This window comes from Sciurus vulgaris, assembly GCF_902686455.1.
Source record: "Sciurus vulgaris genome assembly, chromosome: 4".
Lineage (NCBI taxonomy): Eukaryota > Metazoa > Chordata > Mammalia > Rodentia > Sciuridae > Sciurus > Sciurus vulgaris.
Window position 1 is genome coordinate 174,808,477 of NC_136464.1, and position 22,164 is coordinate 174,830,640.

At 53.5% G+C, this 22,164-nt stretch overlaps 1 protein-coding gene across 1 annotated transcript in view; it reads right to left on the minus strand.

Moving 5' to 3' along the window:
- STK24 (serine/threonine kinase 24) overlaps positions 1-22,164 on the minus strand; it is a 99,993-nt gene that overhangs the window by 3,382 nt on the left and 74,447 nt on the right. Inside the window, exons 3-10 of the mRNA XM_079136890.1 lie at positions 20,979-21,035; positions 14,249-14,357; positions 13,858-14,015; positions 7,924-8,109; positions 5,990-6,135; positions 4,310-4,433; positions 3,238-3,306; positions 756-892 (exon numbers count right to left, since the gene is read on the minus strand). Coding sequence (XP_078993016.1) covers positions 756-892; positions 3,238-3,306; positions 4,310-4,433; positions 5,990-6,135; positions 7,924-8,109; positions 13,858-14,015; positions 14,249-14,357; positions 20,979-21,035 — 986 coding nt within the window. The remainder of the gene's footprint in view (positions 1-755; positions 893-3,237; positions 3,307-4,309; positions 4,434-5,989; positions 6,136-7,923; positions 8,110-13,857; positions 14,016-14,248; positions 14,358-20,978; positions 21,036-22,164) is intronic.

The window sequence follows — 22,164 nt, forward strand, 5'->3', positions numbered from 1 at the left end:
AGGCCTAGAAATGTTCTTGATTATCACAGAGGCTCAGCCATCCTCTGGACACCTGAAGACAAATGTCAAAGCCAAGGACAGGCCTGGGACTGCAGGAGGGAGGACAGTGCCTGGAGCAGCTAAGTCAGCCAGGGACCAAGCACCCCAGCTTCCTCCGGGAGCAGCCAGCCACAGACCCCTCCATGCCAGGGAGGTGGCTAGGAGGGTGGCCTGGGCAACTTTCACATAGATGTTCCCAAAGCAAGAGCCAGGAGGGGCCCTCTCTCCAAAGCCACCGGGCAGGGACAGGGGAGCTCCCTGCAGGCCAGGGAACAGCACAGCCGGGCTGTGCCCATCAGGGCCTGGGCACACAGCTGCTCAGGAAAAGAACACAGAAGCCACTGCGCCGTCCTCCAGCATGTGGATGCCGCACTTTAAAGCCTAAAATCCAAGGGGCAGTTACATGGATCTGACTAAGCGCTATCCTTCTCTGGCTAATTAGGCTAATAAGTAGGCTGCATAATTAAGAGCGGACATTTTCAAGTCATCCTGTAGAGCTGTGGCAAGAGCGACAAAGTTCTGTGGCTCTTTTCAGTGGCCTCAGGTTCACATGGTTTTACCTACTGATCCAGAATGAGCCTCCTTGGCCAGACTTTGCTTTAACCCTGTGGTTGGGGGACAACAGGAACAGACCCAGAACGCAGGTCACAGTGGCTCTGAGCTCCAGGATGAAAGCCCAGCACCAAAACTTTGCCTCTGCATGACAAATCAGTTACCTCTGCAGCCGCTGCACCAGCTGGGCCACCATGGTGTCGGAGATCCCGGGGCAGGCCTCCTCTGCCAGGTAGATGGCCCCTCGCAGCTCCTCTATGGACCCCAGATTCCCTCCGCACGCCTGGCTCTTCTCCTTCAGCTGAAACACACAGGACAGGAGTGTGACGCGTGCACACAGACCCAGCAGTGCCTGCTTCAAGGATGACCGTGCAGAGCCTTGCTCTACAGAAAGGGCAGCGGGCCAGGAGGGAGACGGCCAGCCCCGTGCACATTCTCCAATGAATTCTACAATGTCCTCTGTTTTCTTTTTCTGTTGCAACCTTAATCTTGTCCCAGAAAAGCAGTTTCAAAGCCAGCAGAAATGACTGGTTTCACCACTGCAGCTGGAGTGTGGGTCATCTAAGCTTAGATTCTAATTTTAACAGGTTGGATTTGAAACTCCAGCAAGAACTGCCCGGTGTGGTGGTGCACACTGGGTCTCAGTTACTGGGGGGCTGAGCAGGAGGGTTACACATTTGAGACCAGTCTAAGCAACTTGGCAAAACCCTGTCTAAAAATTAAATAATGGTGACAATAACAATAATAGGACTGGGGATGTAGCTCAGTGGTAAAGTGCCCCTGGTTTCAATACCCAGTCCCGCCCCCCAACAAAAACACCCTGCAGCAGACCACCTTTCGATCCTGAGTACTATCAAGTGTTCTCCCTAAATTCTGGGAATCCACAATGCCCTCCTCTGCTCCCATGAGAAACGACGAGTATCTTCAGGCACCTCCTTACTTGAAGGCCGGCCGACTCCACGGCTCTTTCCAAAATGCACCCAACTCATGAGCACAAAAGCTACTCAGATCAAGACCGAGCACAGCTCCCCAAAGGCCCCCCAGGAGAGGCTCCAGGTGGCACTGCAGAGGTGACAGACACCGACACAACCTCTGGAGACCCCTTCGCCATTCCAACCTCATGAATTTTTCATCAAACATTCAGCTCTGGCCCTCCGGGGGCCGTGAACATGTCGTCACTACCGGAACCACAGCACCCAAAGCAGTAGTGCTTCTTTCCCAACAGGGTCTACACGGGGACTGACAGGCCTGGCACTGGAGGCGCCCACAGCGTCAGGAACACTTCTTGTCAGAGGCTGCAACTCAAATGAGCCCCAGTCGGAGGCTGGGCTTCCCGGCACTCCCCATGACATAACAGTACAGTACTTACCAGTCCCAGGAGAGCGATCCACAGCCCACCACGCCCCTCCCTGCTCTTAACCCACACTCTGTCTCAAATCGGGAACAAGGACGGGCAGCGGGGCAGCCCTGGTAATGGCCCTCCACCAGTGGGCTGCAGCAGACGTGCGCTATCACCACTGACAGTGAGCAGCTGGCACGGGCTGAGTGACAGTAACGGGGATGCCAGCACCTCCGCCTCCCTACTGTCCTCGCTCGTAAATGTAGGAATAATCACCTCTTTCAGTGAGCTTTTATGAGTATTATCTAAAATAATGCACATGAAACACTGAGCTTTAGGTTGTTAGATATTATAATAAAAAAACATAAAGGAAAAGACACCTGTGGGTCTACTTTTTGGTTAGCCCAAAAAATCCAGGATCTAACTGCAACTGCAAGTGAGCGTGAGAGCAGAGAGCAAAGAGAAAACCCAAGGGCCCAAAGAACACGCTCAGGAGCACAGGTGTCCTGCGACACCAGGGAAAGCCAGTCCTGACTGAAGTCAGAGGGTGACCAGCAGGGGCTCCCGTGGCCTGGCCACTTGCCCTCCACTGTGCCCGGGGTTTAGACTGCGTGGCTGCTCCAGGCACAACTGTCCTCCCACGAGGCCCGGAACGTGCCAGGCCATGCAGGGCCCTCCGACAAGGCCACCGGGAGAGAGCTCCGAGGACAGGAGCTGGGACAGGGTGCTGGCAGGACTGTTGCCCAGCAGGTACACTGGGACTCTAGTGCAATGAATGAGAGGGAGAGCTGGTGGTCACTTCCTTCCTCTAGACCACCAGCCTCAAGTCGAGGACCCCGATGCAGTCACTGGGAAAGGCCACCCAGAGAGGCCTAGATCACCACACAGTGTGGGGGTCAATTATCTTCAAGGCAGCCAAGTCAAGGAAGGCCCCACACCAGACGAGGATGGGATGCAGAAGGCTCGGGCTGAGCCCCAGCTCACTAGGGTCAGGCAGCCCTCCTGAGTAGTGCAGGGTCACAGGGGAACACAGGGACTGGAGGGAGCCACTGTCTCCTCAAACATTAACAATCCACTTGCACCGCCATACACTCTTCTGAGGCGGAGACAGAGACTGCCAGCAATACCTTCTAGAAAGCCACCAACCAAAGCTGAACATGACCCTGATAATGCAGGGCTGCAGGCAGGACCACCACCACCTCCCAGGGGACATGGCAGAAGAGCTCTGTTTTAATGCCCCCAACTTGTCCCACAACATCCCAGCAGCAGCAGCCACCTGCTCCCTGGAAGTCAACCAGCTCTCTTACCTCCGCAAACAGAGGAGAAATAATTGTCGATAAACACTGAGAGAAAGGCCTCTTTGGGATGTCTTTCATCTAGAGGAAAACAAAGATCATAAGAAACAGGTCACAGGCACCTGGCAGTGACTGACACACCGCAGACCCGGTCCATCAAAGCCCGGTGCTGGTTCTACGGCCTCGCCCTGAGGAATGCGCTCTGCTCCCTGTCATTTCTGAGTAAGACTGTCTTACAATCTTTCACTAGGCGACAAAGTTTAGTTTGCAGTCACAGGCAAAACCCATGCAGCTGGGACGTAGTATCTGGATCCCACAAGGGAAGGAACTAGCCACCAGGAAGCAAGACTCCATGGGACAGCCACGCTGGATGGTCAGCGACTCTGAGGAAGTGCTCTCTGCCAACGCCCGGAGAGGGAAGCCGGGTGGAGCTGGCTGCGAGGACTGGCCTCTCCTGGAGTTGCCACAGCCACCACTCCACCAGCTCTATCTGAACACTAACACCTGCCTGACTTACCCAAGCAGGCCTGGGACCACAGCGACAGCCACTGGTCCACGCTGCCTGACAAACTCCTGCACTACCCTTCTAGAAGACCTAAAAATATAGGTTTTTCATAAATTTAAATAGGCATAAAACCAATTAATCAATTAAGTTTTATGTAAGCACCGAAAGAATACATTCAACTATATGGTCCTTAAATAAAATTATAGTACACTATGAGTAATCCCCGCAAGCAAACAGAAACAGTCCCGTAAGGAGAGCTGTAAAGTCATTTCGTACATGAAACCTGACACTCTCACTCCAATGCCACCCTGCAGCCAAGGGTTGGGAGTCCAGTGTGGCCCAGGGTGGAGGGGAAGACCATGCGCCACAGTGCACACACAGCAGCATGCAGCTCCTCAGGTCTGAATCTTAGGTAATCAGACAGAACGTCAGCCCTCGACCTGCCAATTCCCTAAGGGCAAAGTCCCACCAGCGGGCAGCTTCAAGGACAATCCACCCACTCCCAGGGCAAGTGTTACAGAAGAGTAAACTCCTGCTGGTGGACGGCAGGCGCTAGCATTCAAGGATGAGCACCCGTACCTTATTTCTTTCCAAATCCGATGGCTGAAGAGCTCCGTTCTCAAGATTCTTGGGATCCTTCTCTCGGATTGTGAAGATCCAGTCCCCGGAGTCGCTACCTCCAGATGCCTGGCCGTCTGTTTCCCTTGACACAAAGACCCCGCAGTCAGTCAGAGTGGGCACCGTGGCTTCAGGCCCTGGGCCACTCACAGCCCGTGCTCCACGCTGTTTCCAACCTCCCCCACCATCTGCGGCCCCTCCCCCTGTCCCTCTGGGATCTCCCAGTTCCCCGCCTGCTACATCACAGTACAGAATGTGGTTCCTGAACCTCTCGCCATACTGATGGCACACACACTTTAGTCTCCTACAGGAAAAGAGGTGGCTCCCTGCTCGGCAAGCCCCTCTCCAGGCCTCGCCTCCTTCCCACCAACCCAGAAGCGAGCGCTCCTCTTCCCCTGTGCAGCCTCCTCTGGCCCACCCTTGAATGGATGGCCACAGAGGGTCTCGGCCGTAGTCACGGACGTGCACCTGCACACAACCTGCCACCTGCCACCCGTCCCCACGTGCCACCCCGAGGCCCACCCTCCTGGCACCCTGGGTAAGGAGGCCTGTTCGGCCTCAGCCTACTGAACCCTCACGGCAGTGGTCGCAAGGCTCTGCCGACAGCCCGGCTAAGCTGTCTGCGCCTCCTCCCACCCCAGGGTCACACCTGTTCCTTCTCACTGGCAGTTCACCTTCGTCCCCAGCCTCCAGCTCTCCTCACATGACAAAGGCACCCTGACTAACACCGCTGGTTCTCAGGGTTCTGATGACCTTCCGTATTGCAGTGACCCACAAGTCTGCAGAGTCTGCCCAGTCTCTCTCCCCAAGTGCCACACCTCAGTGCACATCTCCTGGCCACCTGGGAACATCACCTGCCATGCTACCAAAACCTGGCACATCCTCCCCTCCTTTACCCAAGTCCATCACCACATCCTGGCTCTCAAAACCCTCTCCCCTCTCTTCACTCTTCACCTCCATTGCCACTGCCCTAATCTCAGCACTGTCAGCTCAACAGCCTCCCAGGCCAGTGGTTGTGACCTTGGCTATGAACCAGAATCACCAGGGGACCTTGAGAACCCCTCTATGTCCCACCCGGAAGTGTCTGCTCCACTGGCCTGGTGCGGGGACAGCGCTGTGGGTCACCGTTGATTTCCGGCCAGGGTGCACAGGACAGCAGGTCAGTGTTCCCAGGCTCAGCTTCCGAGCTCTGTCCTATCTAGCCACTTCCTTCTCTTGGGTCAAGGCAGCCAGGCCAACTCCCCAGGAGGGGCCAGGCCACATCTCCAGCTGGTGGAACCTGGGTGCCAAGCTGGACACCAGTTCTTGGTCAGGCACTGCCCCATGCAGAGCCTTACAAGAGTAAGTACCTCTCAGAACACAGCAAGGGGTCACTGAACACGCCTTCATGACCTTTCAAAAGTGTATTTAAGGCAGGGTCCTCTGGTCAGTCCTCTCAGAGCAGGAAGAGACGCTAGGTCAAGTTCCCCACACCTGGAGCCACCACATGGATGTCACTCCGTGGGCAACAGGAGGCAAAAAGACTCCTCTGCATGGTGGACACATGGTGCGCTCCAGACACCATGGACCGGGGCAGAGACCCCCGCCCCCACAAGCCCGGCAGCCCTGTCTGCGCAGGTGGCAGCTTGGACGGCAACCTACGCGTCAGAGTCCTCGGAGCTGGAGTCCTCGCGGCTCTGCTCTGCCTTCCACCGCTTGTACCTGTCGATGAGCTCCGTCAGGTAGGACGTTTTCTTTGCGTTGCGCATTATAAACTTGTGCTTCAGCAACTCCTTAGCAGTGGGTCTCTGGGAAAAACACCCCCCAAAACAGCATGAGGCGAGCTCGTTCTTCACTCTCTCTATCCCAACCCAAAGGACAGACTCATTTATGCCTGAAAATGTCATCGGAACACCACGCTGACAGTGAGATCAGGTTCTGCGTCTAAGTTTTTCCCTCAGGTTGATTCAAAGATGGGTCACTCTGCACCCATGCCCGGGACTCCCCGGCACAGTGCGGGCATGACGTTTCCAGTGGGGAAACGTCGACGTCCAATTAAACAAGAGAACTTTCCCCAAATCATCTGCACCACCTGAGAGCTCTTCTCTCCCACTTTTACTGCCAGTGGCGGCAGACGCCGACAGGAAGAGCACGTTCTGTGCTACTATTGACATTCTGTACTGTTTGGTGAATACCCCAAAATATAACAAGAAACAAGCACTGACTGGCTTCAGCTAAAAGAATCTGGAAGAGAGCCAGGAGAGAACCTTCTCTGCATGCTGGAAGATGCCTGGCACTGTCGGTCATCAGCCTTCTGATGTAGAAAGATGGGGTTCCCACCCACTTGTAGCTGAGCTGAGGGCTTCATCCACACCCCGAGCTCAACACAGCCCAGCCTCCTGGCACTCTATGAATGGGCCAAGGGCTCTACCCCGCAGGATGGCAAACCAGTTACTGAAGAGAGCAGAATTCCCAAGGAGGCCCTGTGTGGCTGACCTGGCCCAGACACCAGGAACACAAAACGCCAGGGAGTTGGACTGCTTCCACTTGCTGCAAATGACTAAGGCTTTGCCAACAAGAGCAGCGTGTGTCTCAAACTCAAAGGTGTGAACCCGGGTGGCCTCAGGTACCCCCGCCCCCGCCCCCAGTGGTGAGACTCCAAATATGGCAGGAGTGCTCCAGGTCCCGGCTCAGGTCCTGCTCCTCCAGGGCTGGGGGCGGCCCTGACGAGAGGCATGAAATGGGAAGATGTGCACACAGGGACACGCCTTCCCCAAACACCATGCCAACAGCTCAGCATGACCCCTGACCCGCATCCCCTCGAGTGCGAGAAGATGTTGTTTCCCCACGTAATTCCTTCCCCAGAAATGGCACCGCATTAAGAAACCATGATGCTCCTGCACGCTCATCAGTCAACACCCATATTCAGTAAGAATTAAAGGGGAGAATTGGGGCCCGGCTTAGCCTTCAGCTAACTCTGTTGGAAAACTCAAACAAAACAAGAACATCATGCTTTGGCGACACCAAAATACACAGCTTTCAAAGAACTGCCCTAAAAAAATTCCGAGAGAAGAACAAGGTAAAATGAGGTGGTCAAAACGAGGTGGTCGCTTCTGCTGGGCTGTCACTGTGACCAAAGGTAAAAAGGGAAGGAAGCGGGAAGGGCAAGGGGTGCGTGGCTCAGGGAGACCTCTTGTCCCCGCCCACGACAACTAGAGCCCATACATCTAACTTTACGGACCTGTAGCCATTATTTTTCAGGCTATCCTTTGCCATTACTAAAAGCAGTTTTACAGTGGGTAGTCTGAGCCTCCTCTCCAAAACTTAGGATTCCACCTATCCTATTAAGGAGAATATTCCTCAGGCTCAACGAAGCATGAGATACTAGGAAATCTGAAAGAAAATAGGTTTTTAAAACCTAGGTATTTTAAAAGATAAAATGACAGTAAGCATATTTGCAATTCAAATAAATCAATCAAACTCATTTAGAGAAAGAAAAATGAAGGGGAAAGAAAAGAAGGCATGAGCTCCTGAGACAGCTGGGAAGGCTGACAGCGGCCTCGCCGGGCCCGGAGCCACCAGAAGCGCACACTTACAAAGCTTGGCTCCTTGTTCAAACAGGCCTCCACGAACTCCTTCAGGGGTTTGCTGTAGTTTCCTTCCAGCGTCGGGGGGTTGTTCTTTGGAATGAGGAATAAAACCTTCATGGGGTGCAGCTCGGAATGGGGTGGCTCCCCTTTGGCCAGTTCTATGGCTGTTATGCCCAGTGACCAGATGTCTGCCTGCAACAAGAGCCTCGTTAGGGGACAAACACACGTGGACGAGGAAGATGCCCCTCAAGTTTCTAATGAAGAATCACTGTAACCAATAGGCAATGTAAGCCCTTGATATAATATCAAACTAGGCCTCAAGTGGGAAAAGGTGCTCCACAAAGCGTCCTGCACGCTGAAGGCAGCTGTGCGCCCACCGTGAGGGCAGGTCCTGGGGGGGTCACAGTGAAGGCCCTGGGCCAGGGCCTGGGTGCAGGTGAGTAGGGGGAGCAGGGCGTGAGGAGGCGCCAGCCGCCCCTCCAGCAACGCTCAGCTGGGCACAGAGACGCGGCTCCAACGCCAGCTCTGCGAAGTCCTAGGATGTGAGACAGAAGAGCGAACGTCGAGCCTTGTTCCCTCCTCTGTAAGACGGGTGGGGAGTGTAGGCAACCTGGAAGGTTCCTACCCGTGTCCAGCACTTGGGCAATGGTCACTATGCAAGTGTTCACACAGGCACAGAAGCGAAAGACACTGACACAGGGCACCCCTATGCACCCATCCCACGCATCGTTCTGCCACACAGGACTTGCGTGTTGCCATAGCGTGTTCTGAAGTAAATCTGCCGCTCTAACAGTCCCCAATCCACAGTACCCCAGAATGGCAACAGAGGACTTTCTAACTACAAACTGACCCCTAGAATCCACAGTACAGTCCCTGACTTGCGACGATTCAGCTTACAAAGGCTCAACTTTACAAAGGTGCAGAAGCAATTCGCATCCAGGGAAAACCATATTTTGAGCTGACTCTTTTCCTGGTTAGCAGCATGCCATGCAGTTCTCTCAGGAGCGGCAGCTGCGAGTCGCAGCTCCTGGTCACTCGCACGATCGCAGGGAGAACAGCCAGCACTCTGGAGTGCCCTGTGTCGGAGTGTCCGGGGTGTGGGTGTGTTCATGCGTTCCCCACTCACTGTACTTCATATTTGAAGTCTCACACTAAGTGGACCAATCTAGAAGAACTGGGGTCAGAGTATATTTCTGTTTTCCTTCGCTGTACAACTTGGAATCCTGGATTTATTTCGCATGTGCACTTTTTTATACATTGGCAGAAACATGATTTCTGTGAGTCCCTCAGACAGAGGAGGAGGACTGGGGGCACAGGTGCCCATGGGCAGGGGCGTGCCCAGACCTGTGGTGGGCTGGAGGGTCGGAGGAAGTGAGCTGCAGGGGAAGAGGAGCAGGGCGCAGGGGGCCGCTCTCCCGAGGCAGTGGTCCTCCACACGCACGCACCTCCTCAAGCCCGAGAGCGTCTGCCATGTGTCCGCCCCACCCGACCCCTCGGGTCTCCGGGGAACTGCTGTCACCTAAGGCCTGGCATTGCTCATCCTGGTTCCCCAGGAGGGTGGCCAGGACAGCACCACAAAGACAAACTGTGGGCCACATCCCCAGGAAGTCCAACCAGAATCCCATGGCGACCCTGCTCCTCGGTGCTCCTCCTTGGATCCTCCCACACCCACCAGGCACCGGGGGTGTGGTCCTGTGGCCCTGACCTCCTCGGGCCCTGTGTTCCCACCCCACTCGGGCTTGGTTCAAAGCTGCCCCGTACCCAGGACTTCTGCAGGGTCCTTCAGCAGGCCCTCCAAATATCCAACACCCTACTGACAAACACGAAAACCCCGGCACTCAAGAAATGCTGAACAGACTGACAGGTCAGTCCAAACCACGAAAATATCCAAAGTTACTAAGACCAATTAATTTGACTTCTGCACATCTATCCTATATAAACGTGAGCTCTGGAAGGCGTATTTACCACACAAAATACTCAAGAGCAGCACTGATCACGCTCGCCCTTAGAAGAATGATGGAGTGGCCACAGCACGAACTTACTGCAGGGCACTTCGGCAACGTGGCACCGGCAGAGAAGCGGGACCAGCATGACCAAGTCTGTCCATCGCTACATCCAGGAAACACGGCGTCCGGTTTGGAATGTGTTAAAATCAAAGTCACGCAGGGTAAGGGCACTCACCTTCCGAAGCAGGAAAGATGAGGCCGTTTGGGAAATACATGGAATCCGACACAAAGGCATGCTGACAGAGGAAACAGTGATTCTTGATACAAGCCCAAGTCAAAGGCTTCAAGGGCCGAGGCTCTGAAATGTAGGTGTTGACTGCGAGCCGGTCCCTTCCTACGCAGACCCTTCCAGGTAGCATGTTCCTGGATGGCCACACAGAATCGCCTGCTCCTGATGCTGAGAACTTTCTCCCCAGAGCAGGGAGTGGGGAATGACACACGACAACATCACACAATGCGCAACAAAGTAAGCTGGCTACAAATCTGAAGATACTAACCATTTAAGTGATGTTCTAAAATTATACATAAAAAATAATTCTAGGAGGAACCCTAATCACCTCTCCATAATCAAGAGGAAGAAGAAAACCATGCCTCGCTCCAAGTCACGGTTATAACTAAACTAGGCAAAAAACCAAAACGGATTTAACCCGGCCACTTACTTACTCAGATGCAACATTCAGGAACACTATACTTGGGACCTAGAGGTGTGAAACGTCTATGAGCGCTCAACAGAAATGCGTCCTTGACCCCAAGCGTCCCCACAGGATACACGCCATAATGAAACCCGATGCCACCTGCCTCCTAGGACAGTCGCCCCGCCCCACCTCCAGGGCTCCGTGCCCTCCAGTCCTCACCCATGACTGTGGGTGAGTGCTGGCCTGCAGGAGGGGACGGGGCAGTGGGCTAGTGTGGGCGTGTGGTAGGGGTGAGGCAGGCTGCCACTGGATGACCCGCTGTCCTCTCAGCTTGGACAACGTCACTGCATCACCTACTTGCATTTCTCGCCATGATGAGATCGCAAACCTTTATTTCAGAGATGACTGACAGTGGAATAACTTGGCTTGGGTGGCAGATCTACAGATATTCTTCCTTTCTTTCCATTTCTTTTCTCAGAATTTTCCAGATCATCACTAAAGAACACACATGTGCTGCGTCTGCAGCCAAAACAAGGAAAAGCTATTTACAAGGGGCTGCCAAGCGCAGACTTGGGTCTCCAGGATGCTGCTACAGGCCCCGCAGGCCAGCGTCTCTGTCCACCCTCCACCCTCTGCTCTGCATTGCCGGCCTAAGCACAAGGGCTCTCCTTCCCAGAGTGCTGTCCCCTTGCCTCGGAAGGCAGGGCGCCCGGGTGAGGCCATCCTCAGCGCTCTGCCTTCTCTCCTGGGGCAGTGCACCCCCACCACTGAACAACCCAACCTCGGACACAACCACAGGGCAGCAGCTGACTGACTCAACCAAGGACCCAGAGAAGGGCTGTGAACAGGGCTGCATCTTCACCAAGTTCAACCCACTTGCGAACATACTCTCCCAATAACCTTAAAAAGAAAAAAGATTAAAGTTCTTGTGCCTTAGGTCCCAGGCCCCTTTGCAGTTCTCTCTCAGCACTATCTCCAAGATGGGGACAGCTGGAAACAAGCGAAGCTTCCTTAATCCCTCTTAAAGCAGTAGTAGTAACGAAGGTTCCTAAGGACTAGGAGCAGTCAGGACTGTGCGGAGATTCGTAAGTGAGACTAGCAGGGGCCCTGTGTGTGCAGAACTTTTTGAGAGCAAATGAGAAGCCCAAATGACAAGGGTCACAGATCCTGCCAGGGGGTTCTAGATCAAGGCGTCTTCAGGAAACAAGGAGCACCCCTTCCTCTCCAGCCCACCCCTCCCCGAGAGGAAGCTGCAGGTACCTGTGCCTGCAACCACCAGAAGTCTGGGACTTGTGCCCGAAATGTTGACAGCAGTGCAGAGACGCATCCACGCAACCATAAGGACGCTTGGAAGGGGCGCAGGAAAAAAGCAGAGGTGAGCGTCAGGAGGCCAGAGCAGACTCACGGCTGCAGCACAGTGTGGGAGCCCAGTGCCCTGGCAGGTCCACCAGGCCCCACAGGACAGCCACAGAGCTACAGGGCAAGCTGGGAGCAGCCTGCTCAGGATGAGAGCTGTTGGATGAGAGGCACTCCTAAGGCCGGGAGGGTCCCCTAAGGTCCATGCTAGAAAACCTGAATACTGAGACACTGACTTCGCCCTAACATGCACTCGACACATCTCCTAAGCTGACAAACCTGAGAGTCCATTTCACATAACACACGTCACACAGAATTCCCTTTAAAAGTTATTGGGAGCTGGGCATGGTGGCACACGCCTATAAGCTCAGTGACTCGGGAGGCTGAAGCAGAAGGATCACAAGTTTGAGGCCAGAATCAGCAAATTTAGTGAGGCCCTAAGCAACTTAGTAAGACCCTGTCTCAAAATTTTAAAAAATAATAATAAAATAAAAAGGTCTGGGGATGTAGCTCAGTGGTAAAGCACCCCATGTTCAAACCTCAGAACCAAAAAAAAAAGAAAAAAAGTCAGTGGGTATGGCCCAAGGAAATGAAATATCAAGTTTTTGACAAGTCAGAGTAAAAGATAAAGTAGTAAAAAGTTGAAAAGAGGCCACACTTCCTCACATGACCTCCTCCCCAAGCAAGTGTGTGTTCAATCTCTCTGAAAACATCCACGGTTGTAAGCCTTCTGATCTAGGAAAGAGCTCTGCAGAGGACTGCAGGCCTGTAGGTGCTCAGAGGACCCGCACCAGCAAGACTCTCAGGAGGGACGGCTCCAGCAGCCAGGACAGCTCTTCAAGAACCATCCCAAGGTCGCAGTGATGGGCAGGAACTGAAAACGTACACACTGGATCCCAAGTCACGTGCCACGGCTGGCCAGCTAATTTACTACAAAGGATGTGTAATGAGATAGGAAAGCTGGACTCCAGGTCTGCCCTACTGAAATCCAGACACACTCACTTTTACAGCAAATGCAGAGGCTAGACTCAACACCTCCGCCCCTGCCAAGATCACCCGAGCCTCGGGAAAGGGCCAAGAGGGGCTGCAGAGATGAGTCGTGGCCTTGGAGGCGACCACACCCCACAGGACAGAGAGCCAGTGAGCAGCCAACGTGGGCTGCTACCCCTGCCCCAGGACAGCAGGGCTGGCGAGCCTGGGGCACGTCTGCTCTCACTGGTTGCCAAGGCCATCTGTGCCTCCACAGAAGTCACAGTCAGCACCACAGGTCAGTAGGGAAGCAGTCTGGCCACCTCGCCCAAGCCAGAGCCCAGGACGCCTGGACTTCAGCCGCACCAGCACACTGTAACAGCTGATGGCTTACAGAGGTGGCGCAGGTCCCAGGGAAAGTTACTACATGCTCTGTGTGCTATTCAACGCACTCAGAAGGTCTCCACTTAAGAACTAAACACGCTAGGAAGAATCCGAAGCGACCGAGGAGCCCTGCCCTCTCCCTGTTCTGCCGCGACATCTGTGGCCGCCCTCCATGCCTTTCTCCGCGTGCCCTGGGAAGACGGGACGGAGCTCAAGTGGGCCCTGTGCCTCAGCCACTCCTCTTGGCTGCAGCCCCCTCCAGTGCAGAGTCCCTCCCTCTCTGCAGACAAGTCCTCACCTCCACTGCTCCCCACCTGGGTGCCACCCTCACCCTGTGGTCCTCCATCCCTGCACACCCTCCTTCACACACGCTCCTTGTGTCCCCACCAACCACACACTAAACTGAAAACCACAGCGACATGGCTGGATGAACAGAGAGCAACCATGCTCAAGGGGGCGCAGGAGCCGAGGAAAACTGAGAAAACTGGTTTTAACACAGATCGGAGCTGGAGGTCCGGGAGGAACACTGCAAGGTTGCAGAACAAAGGGGAGAGACATGGACCCCGCAAAGACAAATCCTTGGCGCTTACCTTAGAGTCGTATGCTGACTGTTTAATGACCTCAGGCGCCATCCAGAAGGGGGTGCCCACGAAGGTGTTCCGCTTTATCTGGGTATCTGTCAGCTGGCCGGCCACCCCGAAGTCAGCCAGCTTCACCTCTCCGTGCTCAGAGAGCAGCACATTGGCGGCTGCAAAAGAAAACCAAGGCAGACCCCACTGCAACGCTCCCCTCAGTCACCCGGTGGTCCGCAATCGCTCCCAGCGGGGGCTGTGTGTCTCTCTAGACCCCCAGGCCAGCCCTGTCCGGGCGGCTGAAGGCTCAGGGCGACTGAAGGCTCAGGGCGGCCTCCCCAGAGCAGAGAAGTGCGGCTGAACCCAACACCTCAGGCATTTCCAAGCAAAAGAAGGAGACAGCCCTTACCTTTGATGTCTCTGTGGATTTTCTTCTCTGAATGCAGATAATCAAGTCCTTTCAGAATTTCTCTTAATATGGTAGCAATCTGAGTTTCATCTAAAGGGCCAGGTTCTAACTAAGAAAAAAAGGATTATCACAGTTGCTTAGTCTGAGATAAGAGAGAGTGCTCACGTTAAACAGGCAGGGATAATTAAATTGAAAACATATTCCCTTAAAGCAGATATTTTGCCTACACAATTAAAATCTATGAAAGCATCCTTAAAGCACAGAACCAGAGAAAATGACTTTACTGAATGAAGTAAGCACCAAGAGAAAGGGTCACCAAGCTGGCCTGTGACATAGGGTCACTCCTCTGGGCCTGGCAGGGGGTCACAGGCAGGGTCCCCAGTCTAGGAACAACAGCCCAGGAACTTAGAGTGCATCAGGATCTGCTCTAATGTACTTGGTTATTGTTTCCAGAAGGTTCATCCTTGCAGCCAAAAGCAACCATCAGAACGAGCAGGCCTGGGGCCAGCCCTCCCGAGGCTGCCGTGGCACCAAAGGACTTGAATCTGTGCTCTAGTGCTTCCCCACTCTGGGGACGGGGCTCAAAGAGCTCAATTCTAAATACGTCAGGATTTGTTATAAATGTATTATCAAATAAAAATGACTATTTATTAATTACCTTTAATGAGGTAGTAAGTGCCTCTGCAAACTTTTATGCTGACCCAAAAAAAGCTGTTCAGTCCTTAATATCCATTCTTGTAGAAAGACATAAAGAAGCACTGTCACGTGTGCATGTCCCCATTTATAAGGAAGTCAGACTGAAGAGCTGAGGCGAGGTAGCGCGCTCGCCATTGCCTGCCGAGCGGGGCCTCCGCCACAGCTCCTAATTACCTAAATGCCCCCAGCAAAACACCCGAGGCTCGCTAAGGGCCCAAGAGGAGCAGTCGGGGGCAGAGGTCCAAAAAGCTGGGCCACTTCCCTCCACACAGCCCTCCGTCGAGCCTTCCACTGTGACCCAGGCTCACACGCCTTTACCCCCGGGGAGACCACCACGTTTCAACATGACAAACGCGCTTTACACCAAATGGATGAAAGCCAAGGCAAGGCGCTCCTGGCGGGTCCCGGCTGAGGGTTTGTGGGCCAGTGTGGGTGCAACCGAGACCCAGTCTGCACCGCTCTCCGGTTCCTCTCCCAGCCCCGAGCCTAGCTCTGATCCCCGAGGTCGCGTCTCAGGGCTGCCTCTCCGACGTGCCGGCTCTGCGGTCTGGCTCCTCTGGCAGCAGGCCACCCTGGGTCAAGCTGCTCCTGGCTTTGTGCCATTTGGAACACAGGTGGAGAGAAGGTGCTGGTGGCTGCTGGTTCGTCTTCATTTCATCACATGCTCAGAAGGCGGAACTGCTTGTGTCCACTAGCCTGCCAGCAGCTGCCGCGGACTCGAACCAAGATGTCGTCCCCAGACCAGCAGCACAATGCACACTCAGCTCCAGAAAGCCTGATTTCCCCCCAAAGTTATCTGACCAAGGGTTGCACTTTCAAGAAACAACACAACGGCTGTTCCCCCGACCCTGATCTAGAACCGCCCTGCCTGTGACTAGTCTTTCCACCCTGTCTACCTCTCAGCATCCACAGAACGTATGAGCTTCGTTTTTCCAAACGAGGAAAACACAGAAGTCTCTCATCCGCTGAGGGAAGAAGGGAAAATCGAGATGCTGGGTCTTTGCTCCGTTCTCAACACCAGGACGTGGGGGGAAATCCAAAGTCACAGGAGAGTCCAGGTCTACTTCCTCCTCCAGCAAGACTTCACCCACGCAGCTGCTGCCAGCGTCTTCACGAGCCCTCCTCCCATCACGGTCTCTGGCCGGAAAGGGACCACAGGAGGCCAGCAAAGAGCTGAGGACAAGAGGAGGGAAGCTCCCGAGAGAATGAGGAGCGGGCCCTGTGACTGAACCAGGTCCGTCTGGCCCTCTACCGTCTAAGGCCGCCTCCACGGCGGGCAGGAGAGGGTACCGCGATGCGTCCCACTAAGTCAGGGCTAGCTAGTGCCTTCTTGGTGTCCACAATGATCTACTTCAGGAGCTGATGGGGCTGGGCTGAGGGACGCACAGACAGGTGATACATGACCTCTGCACTGTCTGTGGGGCATCTTGGGGGGGGGGACTGCAGGCGCTGGACGGGACTAAGGGAGGTGAGCCTCACCCAGTCCTGGGTGGGCACCATCCTATCTGCTGAGGCCCCAAGGGAAGGAAAGGCAGGGGAAAGGCTGAGCCAGCCACCTTTCTTCTTCTGCCCTTGAACTCTGCAACTGCAGGCTCCGGCCTGTGGCTCGGACTGAGCCACTCCTCCACTCCCCTGGCTCCCCAGCTTGCCGGCGGCCTGTGTCACCGGGGCATTTCCGGGCAAACCCCCGCTCGCGCCCATCTCTCCGGCTCCCTACCCCAGGGTTCCTCAGGACAGGGTCAGACCAGGCTGAGCCGAGTTCGGAGTCACACACCAGCATTCTCCACAGCCTTCCAACCTTCGGGCGAGATAAAGAAGGACTCCACCATTAAAAGCACGGTGAATTTTTCAAGAATTAATAACAAAGACTGCCAGGAAAACAATTCAGACTCCATCCCATCTTTAGGTGACTTCTAAGTCCCTCCCCTTCTTCTCTCCTCCCCGCTTCCTCTGCCATAAGGACCGTCAGCCAGGCCACGCAGCAACGTGTAGCTTGTGACTCAGTTCTCACCACAGAACAGATGTGACACGTGCCCCCCGCCAGTCCCCAACACTGGCAGCTGGAGAGGACAAAGGCTAAAGGTGGCAGGAAGCCATGGGCCCCTGCAGGGGAGAGCCAGCTATGTGCACCTGTGTGAGACCCTGTTTTGGAGCCAGGGTGGCAGCAGCTTGGCCTACACATTATTGGACATGCCATCTCATTCTTCCAAAATCATGCTGTACATTCACTTCTAAGTTCATCGAACATCACTGCCTGATTAAGTGAGCAATTTATGTAGCAAGTCCCTTTTTAATTAGATTCCCAGGCTGTCCCTCAGATTCTCTGGCAACACTGCTGATCTTTTAATCGGCTAAAACCTCTCCATCCTGGCCCTCCTGCTAACCTTCATGCAACCCCGCCATCCTCTCGGCCCGCTCTGACTTGAACTACTTCTAACACACCCGCCCGCTCCCCGTGGACCACGTGCCGCGAGAGCTGTGTGCACTGCTCTGTTCACGGCAGGGGCCTCAGGTGGCTAGCTCAGCACAGGCACTCAGGGCATACACAACAGGTATTTCCTGAACAAAACAATCGTTCTTCCACTGAGCTACAGAAATCTACACCCCTGGCAGTTAGATGCCTGAACCGAGTGGTACACAAGAGTCCCCAAAGTCACGGCACCCAGAGCAGCGGGGACTTCAGAGGACATCAACACAAGTCATCATCAAGTCACACTGTGTCCTCAGAGTGATCCTGGGGAATCTTACAGACATTTAATTTCACTACTATATATCTCTTAAATAAAAAAAAAAATAGACTGAGCACATTCAAAATAAAATATGACTTTTATATTCCTAGCTCTTAATTACTGAGCTATGCTGTCTTCTCTATTCTTCGCACTGCTTCTAGAATTTTTTTTAAAGTCAAAAAGGATAGAGCAGGGCTGGGGTGTGGCTCAGAGGTAGAGCACTTGCCCAGCAGGCCCCAAAATACAAAGCAGCACCAGGGAAGGGGAAGAGGGCCCGGGGGCACACCCACGCCATCAGCACTGGTGACCTTTTGCCAGCTAAGATACCTGTGCCCTGACAACAGTACTAGCTGGAATCCCCACAGAATGACACCAGTACTTCTCAGAAGCAAATCTAGGTTACTCTCAACTTGAAGTGCACAGCCTTCCAGCTGTGTCCCCCACTCTGTCTGACACGTGGGGCCCAAGATGGGCTTGCACACCACGATCAGAGGATGGGGATTTGCCAGCTGGTTTTGAGGCCTGCCCATCTATAACCCGGGGCAAAGTTGCATCCATTTTCTGGGGGCCCTTGTGAGCTTGCAGAATGGAGAGGACCGTGTTTTCAGTCCTCAGTCCTGACACTTGCGGCAAGCACCTTACAGGGGCTTGAGGAGGAGGGAGGGATGTGACCCCAGTGATCTCCATGCCCATTCCAAAGACACCCTCACTCCCCACAAGGAACGGTCCCAGTAGTTCACCCCAACCTGGAATCTGTCTCCACTAGAAACTCCGATTCTGGAAAGGAATGCCCTCCAAATTCACTATCAGACATGCTCGAAGGGCAATCCTGGGTGAAAGAGGGTACCGTCTCCCTGTGCCAGGCTGAGGCGCCTTGAAGGCTCAATGGAAAAAATAAGGCAGACAGCCGCAGCGCAGAGTGAGAAGGACAGCTAGCGACACTCTGCCAGAGTCCACCATACGCAAGTCGGGGGCTGCGGGCAGGTCCAGGGGCGGAGCAGCTGCAGAGACAGTAGCCCTTTAGAACAGACCGGGCCCTCGGTGCTGAGCACAGAAGTGAAGAGAGCGCCAAGACGAAGGCCAGTGGCCCTCATGCTCTGGGGCCTGTGAGCAGGCACTCTGAACAAGACCCAGTCACCATGCCCGACAGCCCTCAGGATAGGGGCTCCTACAAAGTCACTTCCTAACGGGGAGCACCGTGCCTATCAGCTGAGAGAAATCAATACAAGCAAGCTAGAATTTTTCAAAAAACTGCCCCCAAATCAATTTATTCAGCTATCTACAAGCATACTATTGTGCATGACAGTATTCTGGTTTTTAAAATCTTTTATAAACACAAGATACCCTCTCAAAATAATCCTAATAGTTTTCAACTTTCAAAATTAATTACCAAAAAGAACAAATGTTTTAAAAATTTTAAATTAATTACCACATCCCATCACTGAAGCCTATCCTCCTCTTTGAGGACCGGGCAACAGCCAGGGGGCCGAGGAGGTGGGGGAGGGCCGCGAGGCTCGGCAGCCAGCTCCATCTCAGGGGCGCTCCTGACCTCAGTGGCTCCTCTCCTAGTCCAATACGTGGTGGGCCAGGTGGATCCAAAAGGGATGCCAGTTTATTTACCTGGAGAATGGAGGGTGGCTTGCTGGGACTCTCACCGCAGAGGATTTTAAAGTGGGGAGTTCTACGCTTCCTTCCAACTCTGAAGTCTATACTGCACGGACCTCAAGTCAAACAAACAAACGAACCAGTGCACACCAACCTGAACGCTGGGCATTCAGAGACCGGAGCTGCTGCTCTCAAGGACCCACCGTCAGGAAGAGAGGCCCTGCAACCACTTCACCTGCACCAATGGAGGTATTTACTACATTCCCGTATTATGTCCCAAAAGAGGAAGATTTTGGGGTAATACATACATTAATGGAAAGGAACCAAAGCAAGACATAAAACGCATCTAGTCTACCCCACACTTTCTTTGCGGTTCCAGGGGTTGAACTCAGGGACGCTTTACCACTGAGCTTCATCCCCAGCCCTTTCAATTTTATTTTGAGGCAGGGTCTCACTAAGTTGTGCAGGCTGGCCTTGAACTTGAGCTCCTCCTGCCTAGGCCTCCCAAGTCACTGGGATTATAGGTGTGCACCATTGTACCTGCTTCCATTTTAAGACCATTGTTTATGCCATGTTCATTTTTTTCCTTTAACTTTTCCTTTTTAACACTATTTTGACCAATTTTCTAATGGCTTTTAATAATTCGTAATTTTCTAAATTTAGTACATTAGCTTTCCAAAGATACATGTAGTTTTAGAAGGTTACTGTCCCTAAAAACTACCTACTGCTATCGCTACTGTGAGAAAGAAACTTCCTCTGGATCACAGGGATCTATCCTTTCCTCGGTGGGTGAGATGTGGACGGAAACCTTCAGGAAGGCTCTTCCTTCAGCCTCATGCTGACAGCAGCAGAAGCAGGGCCCCCTCCTGTCAGGCAGCACCGTCCCGCTCTGAAGGAAGGACCAGCCTGGCTGAGGGCTGAGGGCTCACTCCCCCAAAAGCCTGGCATTTCCTGGGTCGAGGGTGGGGAGTGGCTGCTAAGCTGGGTGAGTGTTTTCAAAAAACAACGTCTGTCGTTTGCATATCCTACATTTCAAGAGTGACCTAAGCCAAGCCACGCTTGTCAGGGCTGGTAGTCTGTGAGCACTCCGCCAACACCTGCGTGGAGCCATGCTGGACGGGACAAGCAAAGCACCTTCCTCCTGCTTCCAGTGGGCTGCATGCGCTCGAGGCAAGTCCAGAGAAGACGTGCGCTGGGTCCGTCTGCTCCATCCAGCACATCGGGCGAGCTGGCAAGGGGCAGAAGGGGGCAGGTGTGCCACTCCCTGCCTGACCAGCGCCTGGCATCTGATGCCATTTCTCAACACATCTCAATCACATCCCTCCCTGATTTCCGAGATGAAAATGTGATGCGCTTACTTTGAGCAAAGTTACCATCAAAAATATGGAAGCCATGATGACTATCAGCTCCACAAAAGCTAACAAACTTGTTCTGAAAATGACTTTAACCAGTTGTTCTCAGGTAAGACAATTCCAGGCAAAACCCTTCACTTCTTCTATGGATGAATTCATTCGTTTCCCAGATGGTTTCAAAAGCAGACCTATAGTTTTCAGTAAATATTCCAAAAATAAATAAGGAATAGCTTGGTTCCTTTTTCAAGCAACTTAAAAACAGGGAAATGAAATGGATATAGAATTATCTTTGAAATCAAGATGGCAAGAAAAGACTTGGGGCCTGTCACACGCCAACACCATACTTACTAGATCCAGTGCGGAGCCGCCACCAAGATATTCCATTATTATCCACAATTTAGTATCCTACACAAACAAAGACAAAAAAGAAAGGAGTCACTTTAAAAATATCTGAAAATATCTGAAATAACTGGAAAGACTGTTTTCACCGACTTCAGGATCTAGAAAGCTTTATGAACACATGCCAACAAGGAGGGTACGCCAAAGTGAGAGCTGGACACCAATCAGCACGCAGGGAGCCTCCACCACCTGCAGGGCAGCGGCCACAGGGCTTCCAGGGAGTGTGTCCAGACCTCCAGGCCAGACCCCCCAGGGTCCCCTTCAGGACTGCACTGCGCCCAGCTCTCAGAACATCCCACAGAGGTCCCGCCCCAGTCCCCACGTGATCTCACTACGGAGACTCAGATGGGCTTGTTCTAGAATGGGTGCAGTTTCCCAGGCCTTTCTCCTTTTGCAGCCTCTCAGGTCAGGGAAATTCCCTTGCCTTCCCTCTCCATGCCTTGCACAATCCACTTCACCGCCTGTAGGTCTGACATTCACTTCAGACTTGTTTCTCTGTATTTTCCACTTGACAGTGAACTAAAAAGTGCCTGGTGCTCTGGAGCTTGGGACGGCTAACTGCGGTCCTCTGTCCCCAGGAAAGGCGAGCTGTGTTGACGGCCCATCCGTTAGGAGGGCACTGAGGAACACCCTGCATGTGGGAAAGGAATTCCCTTTCCAAGTTAAACTTAGAAACGGGAGTTTCTAAGCTAGTTCAGCAGCCCAAGTTCTAGCATGCAGAAGAGTGCTCAGGCGTTCAATGCCCCAGACCACTGAAGAATGGGGGCAAGCTCCGCCTTGCTGGGGAAGGGTGGGCTGGGATGAGGTCCGGGGTCCTGGTGATGGAGGCAGACAGGCCCACACGCAGCAGCCTCCAGTCCAAGGTGCCTGCCGAGGAAGGGGCTCCATGAGGCCCCAGGGCTGGTTCTAGAAAACGTCACATCCTAAACAGCATTCCACAGCATTTTGCTTCAGAAGCACACTTGCTCAAGGATTCCAATTAACTGGCTCACTGGCACTGCTTTTGCTAGGCATTTCAGAAACATCCTGTCTGATGGCCAGAAATACGCTAGTCCAAGGAAAACCAGTTTCTTTCTAGATGACACAGGAAATCTAAATTTTCTCTAAGAGGCTTTGAACTTTCGATTTCTGTTCC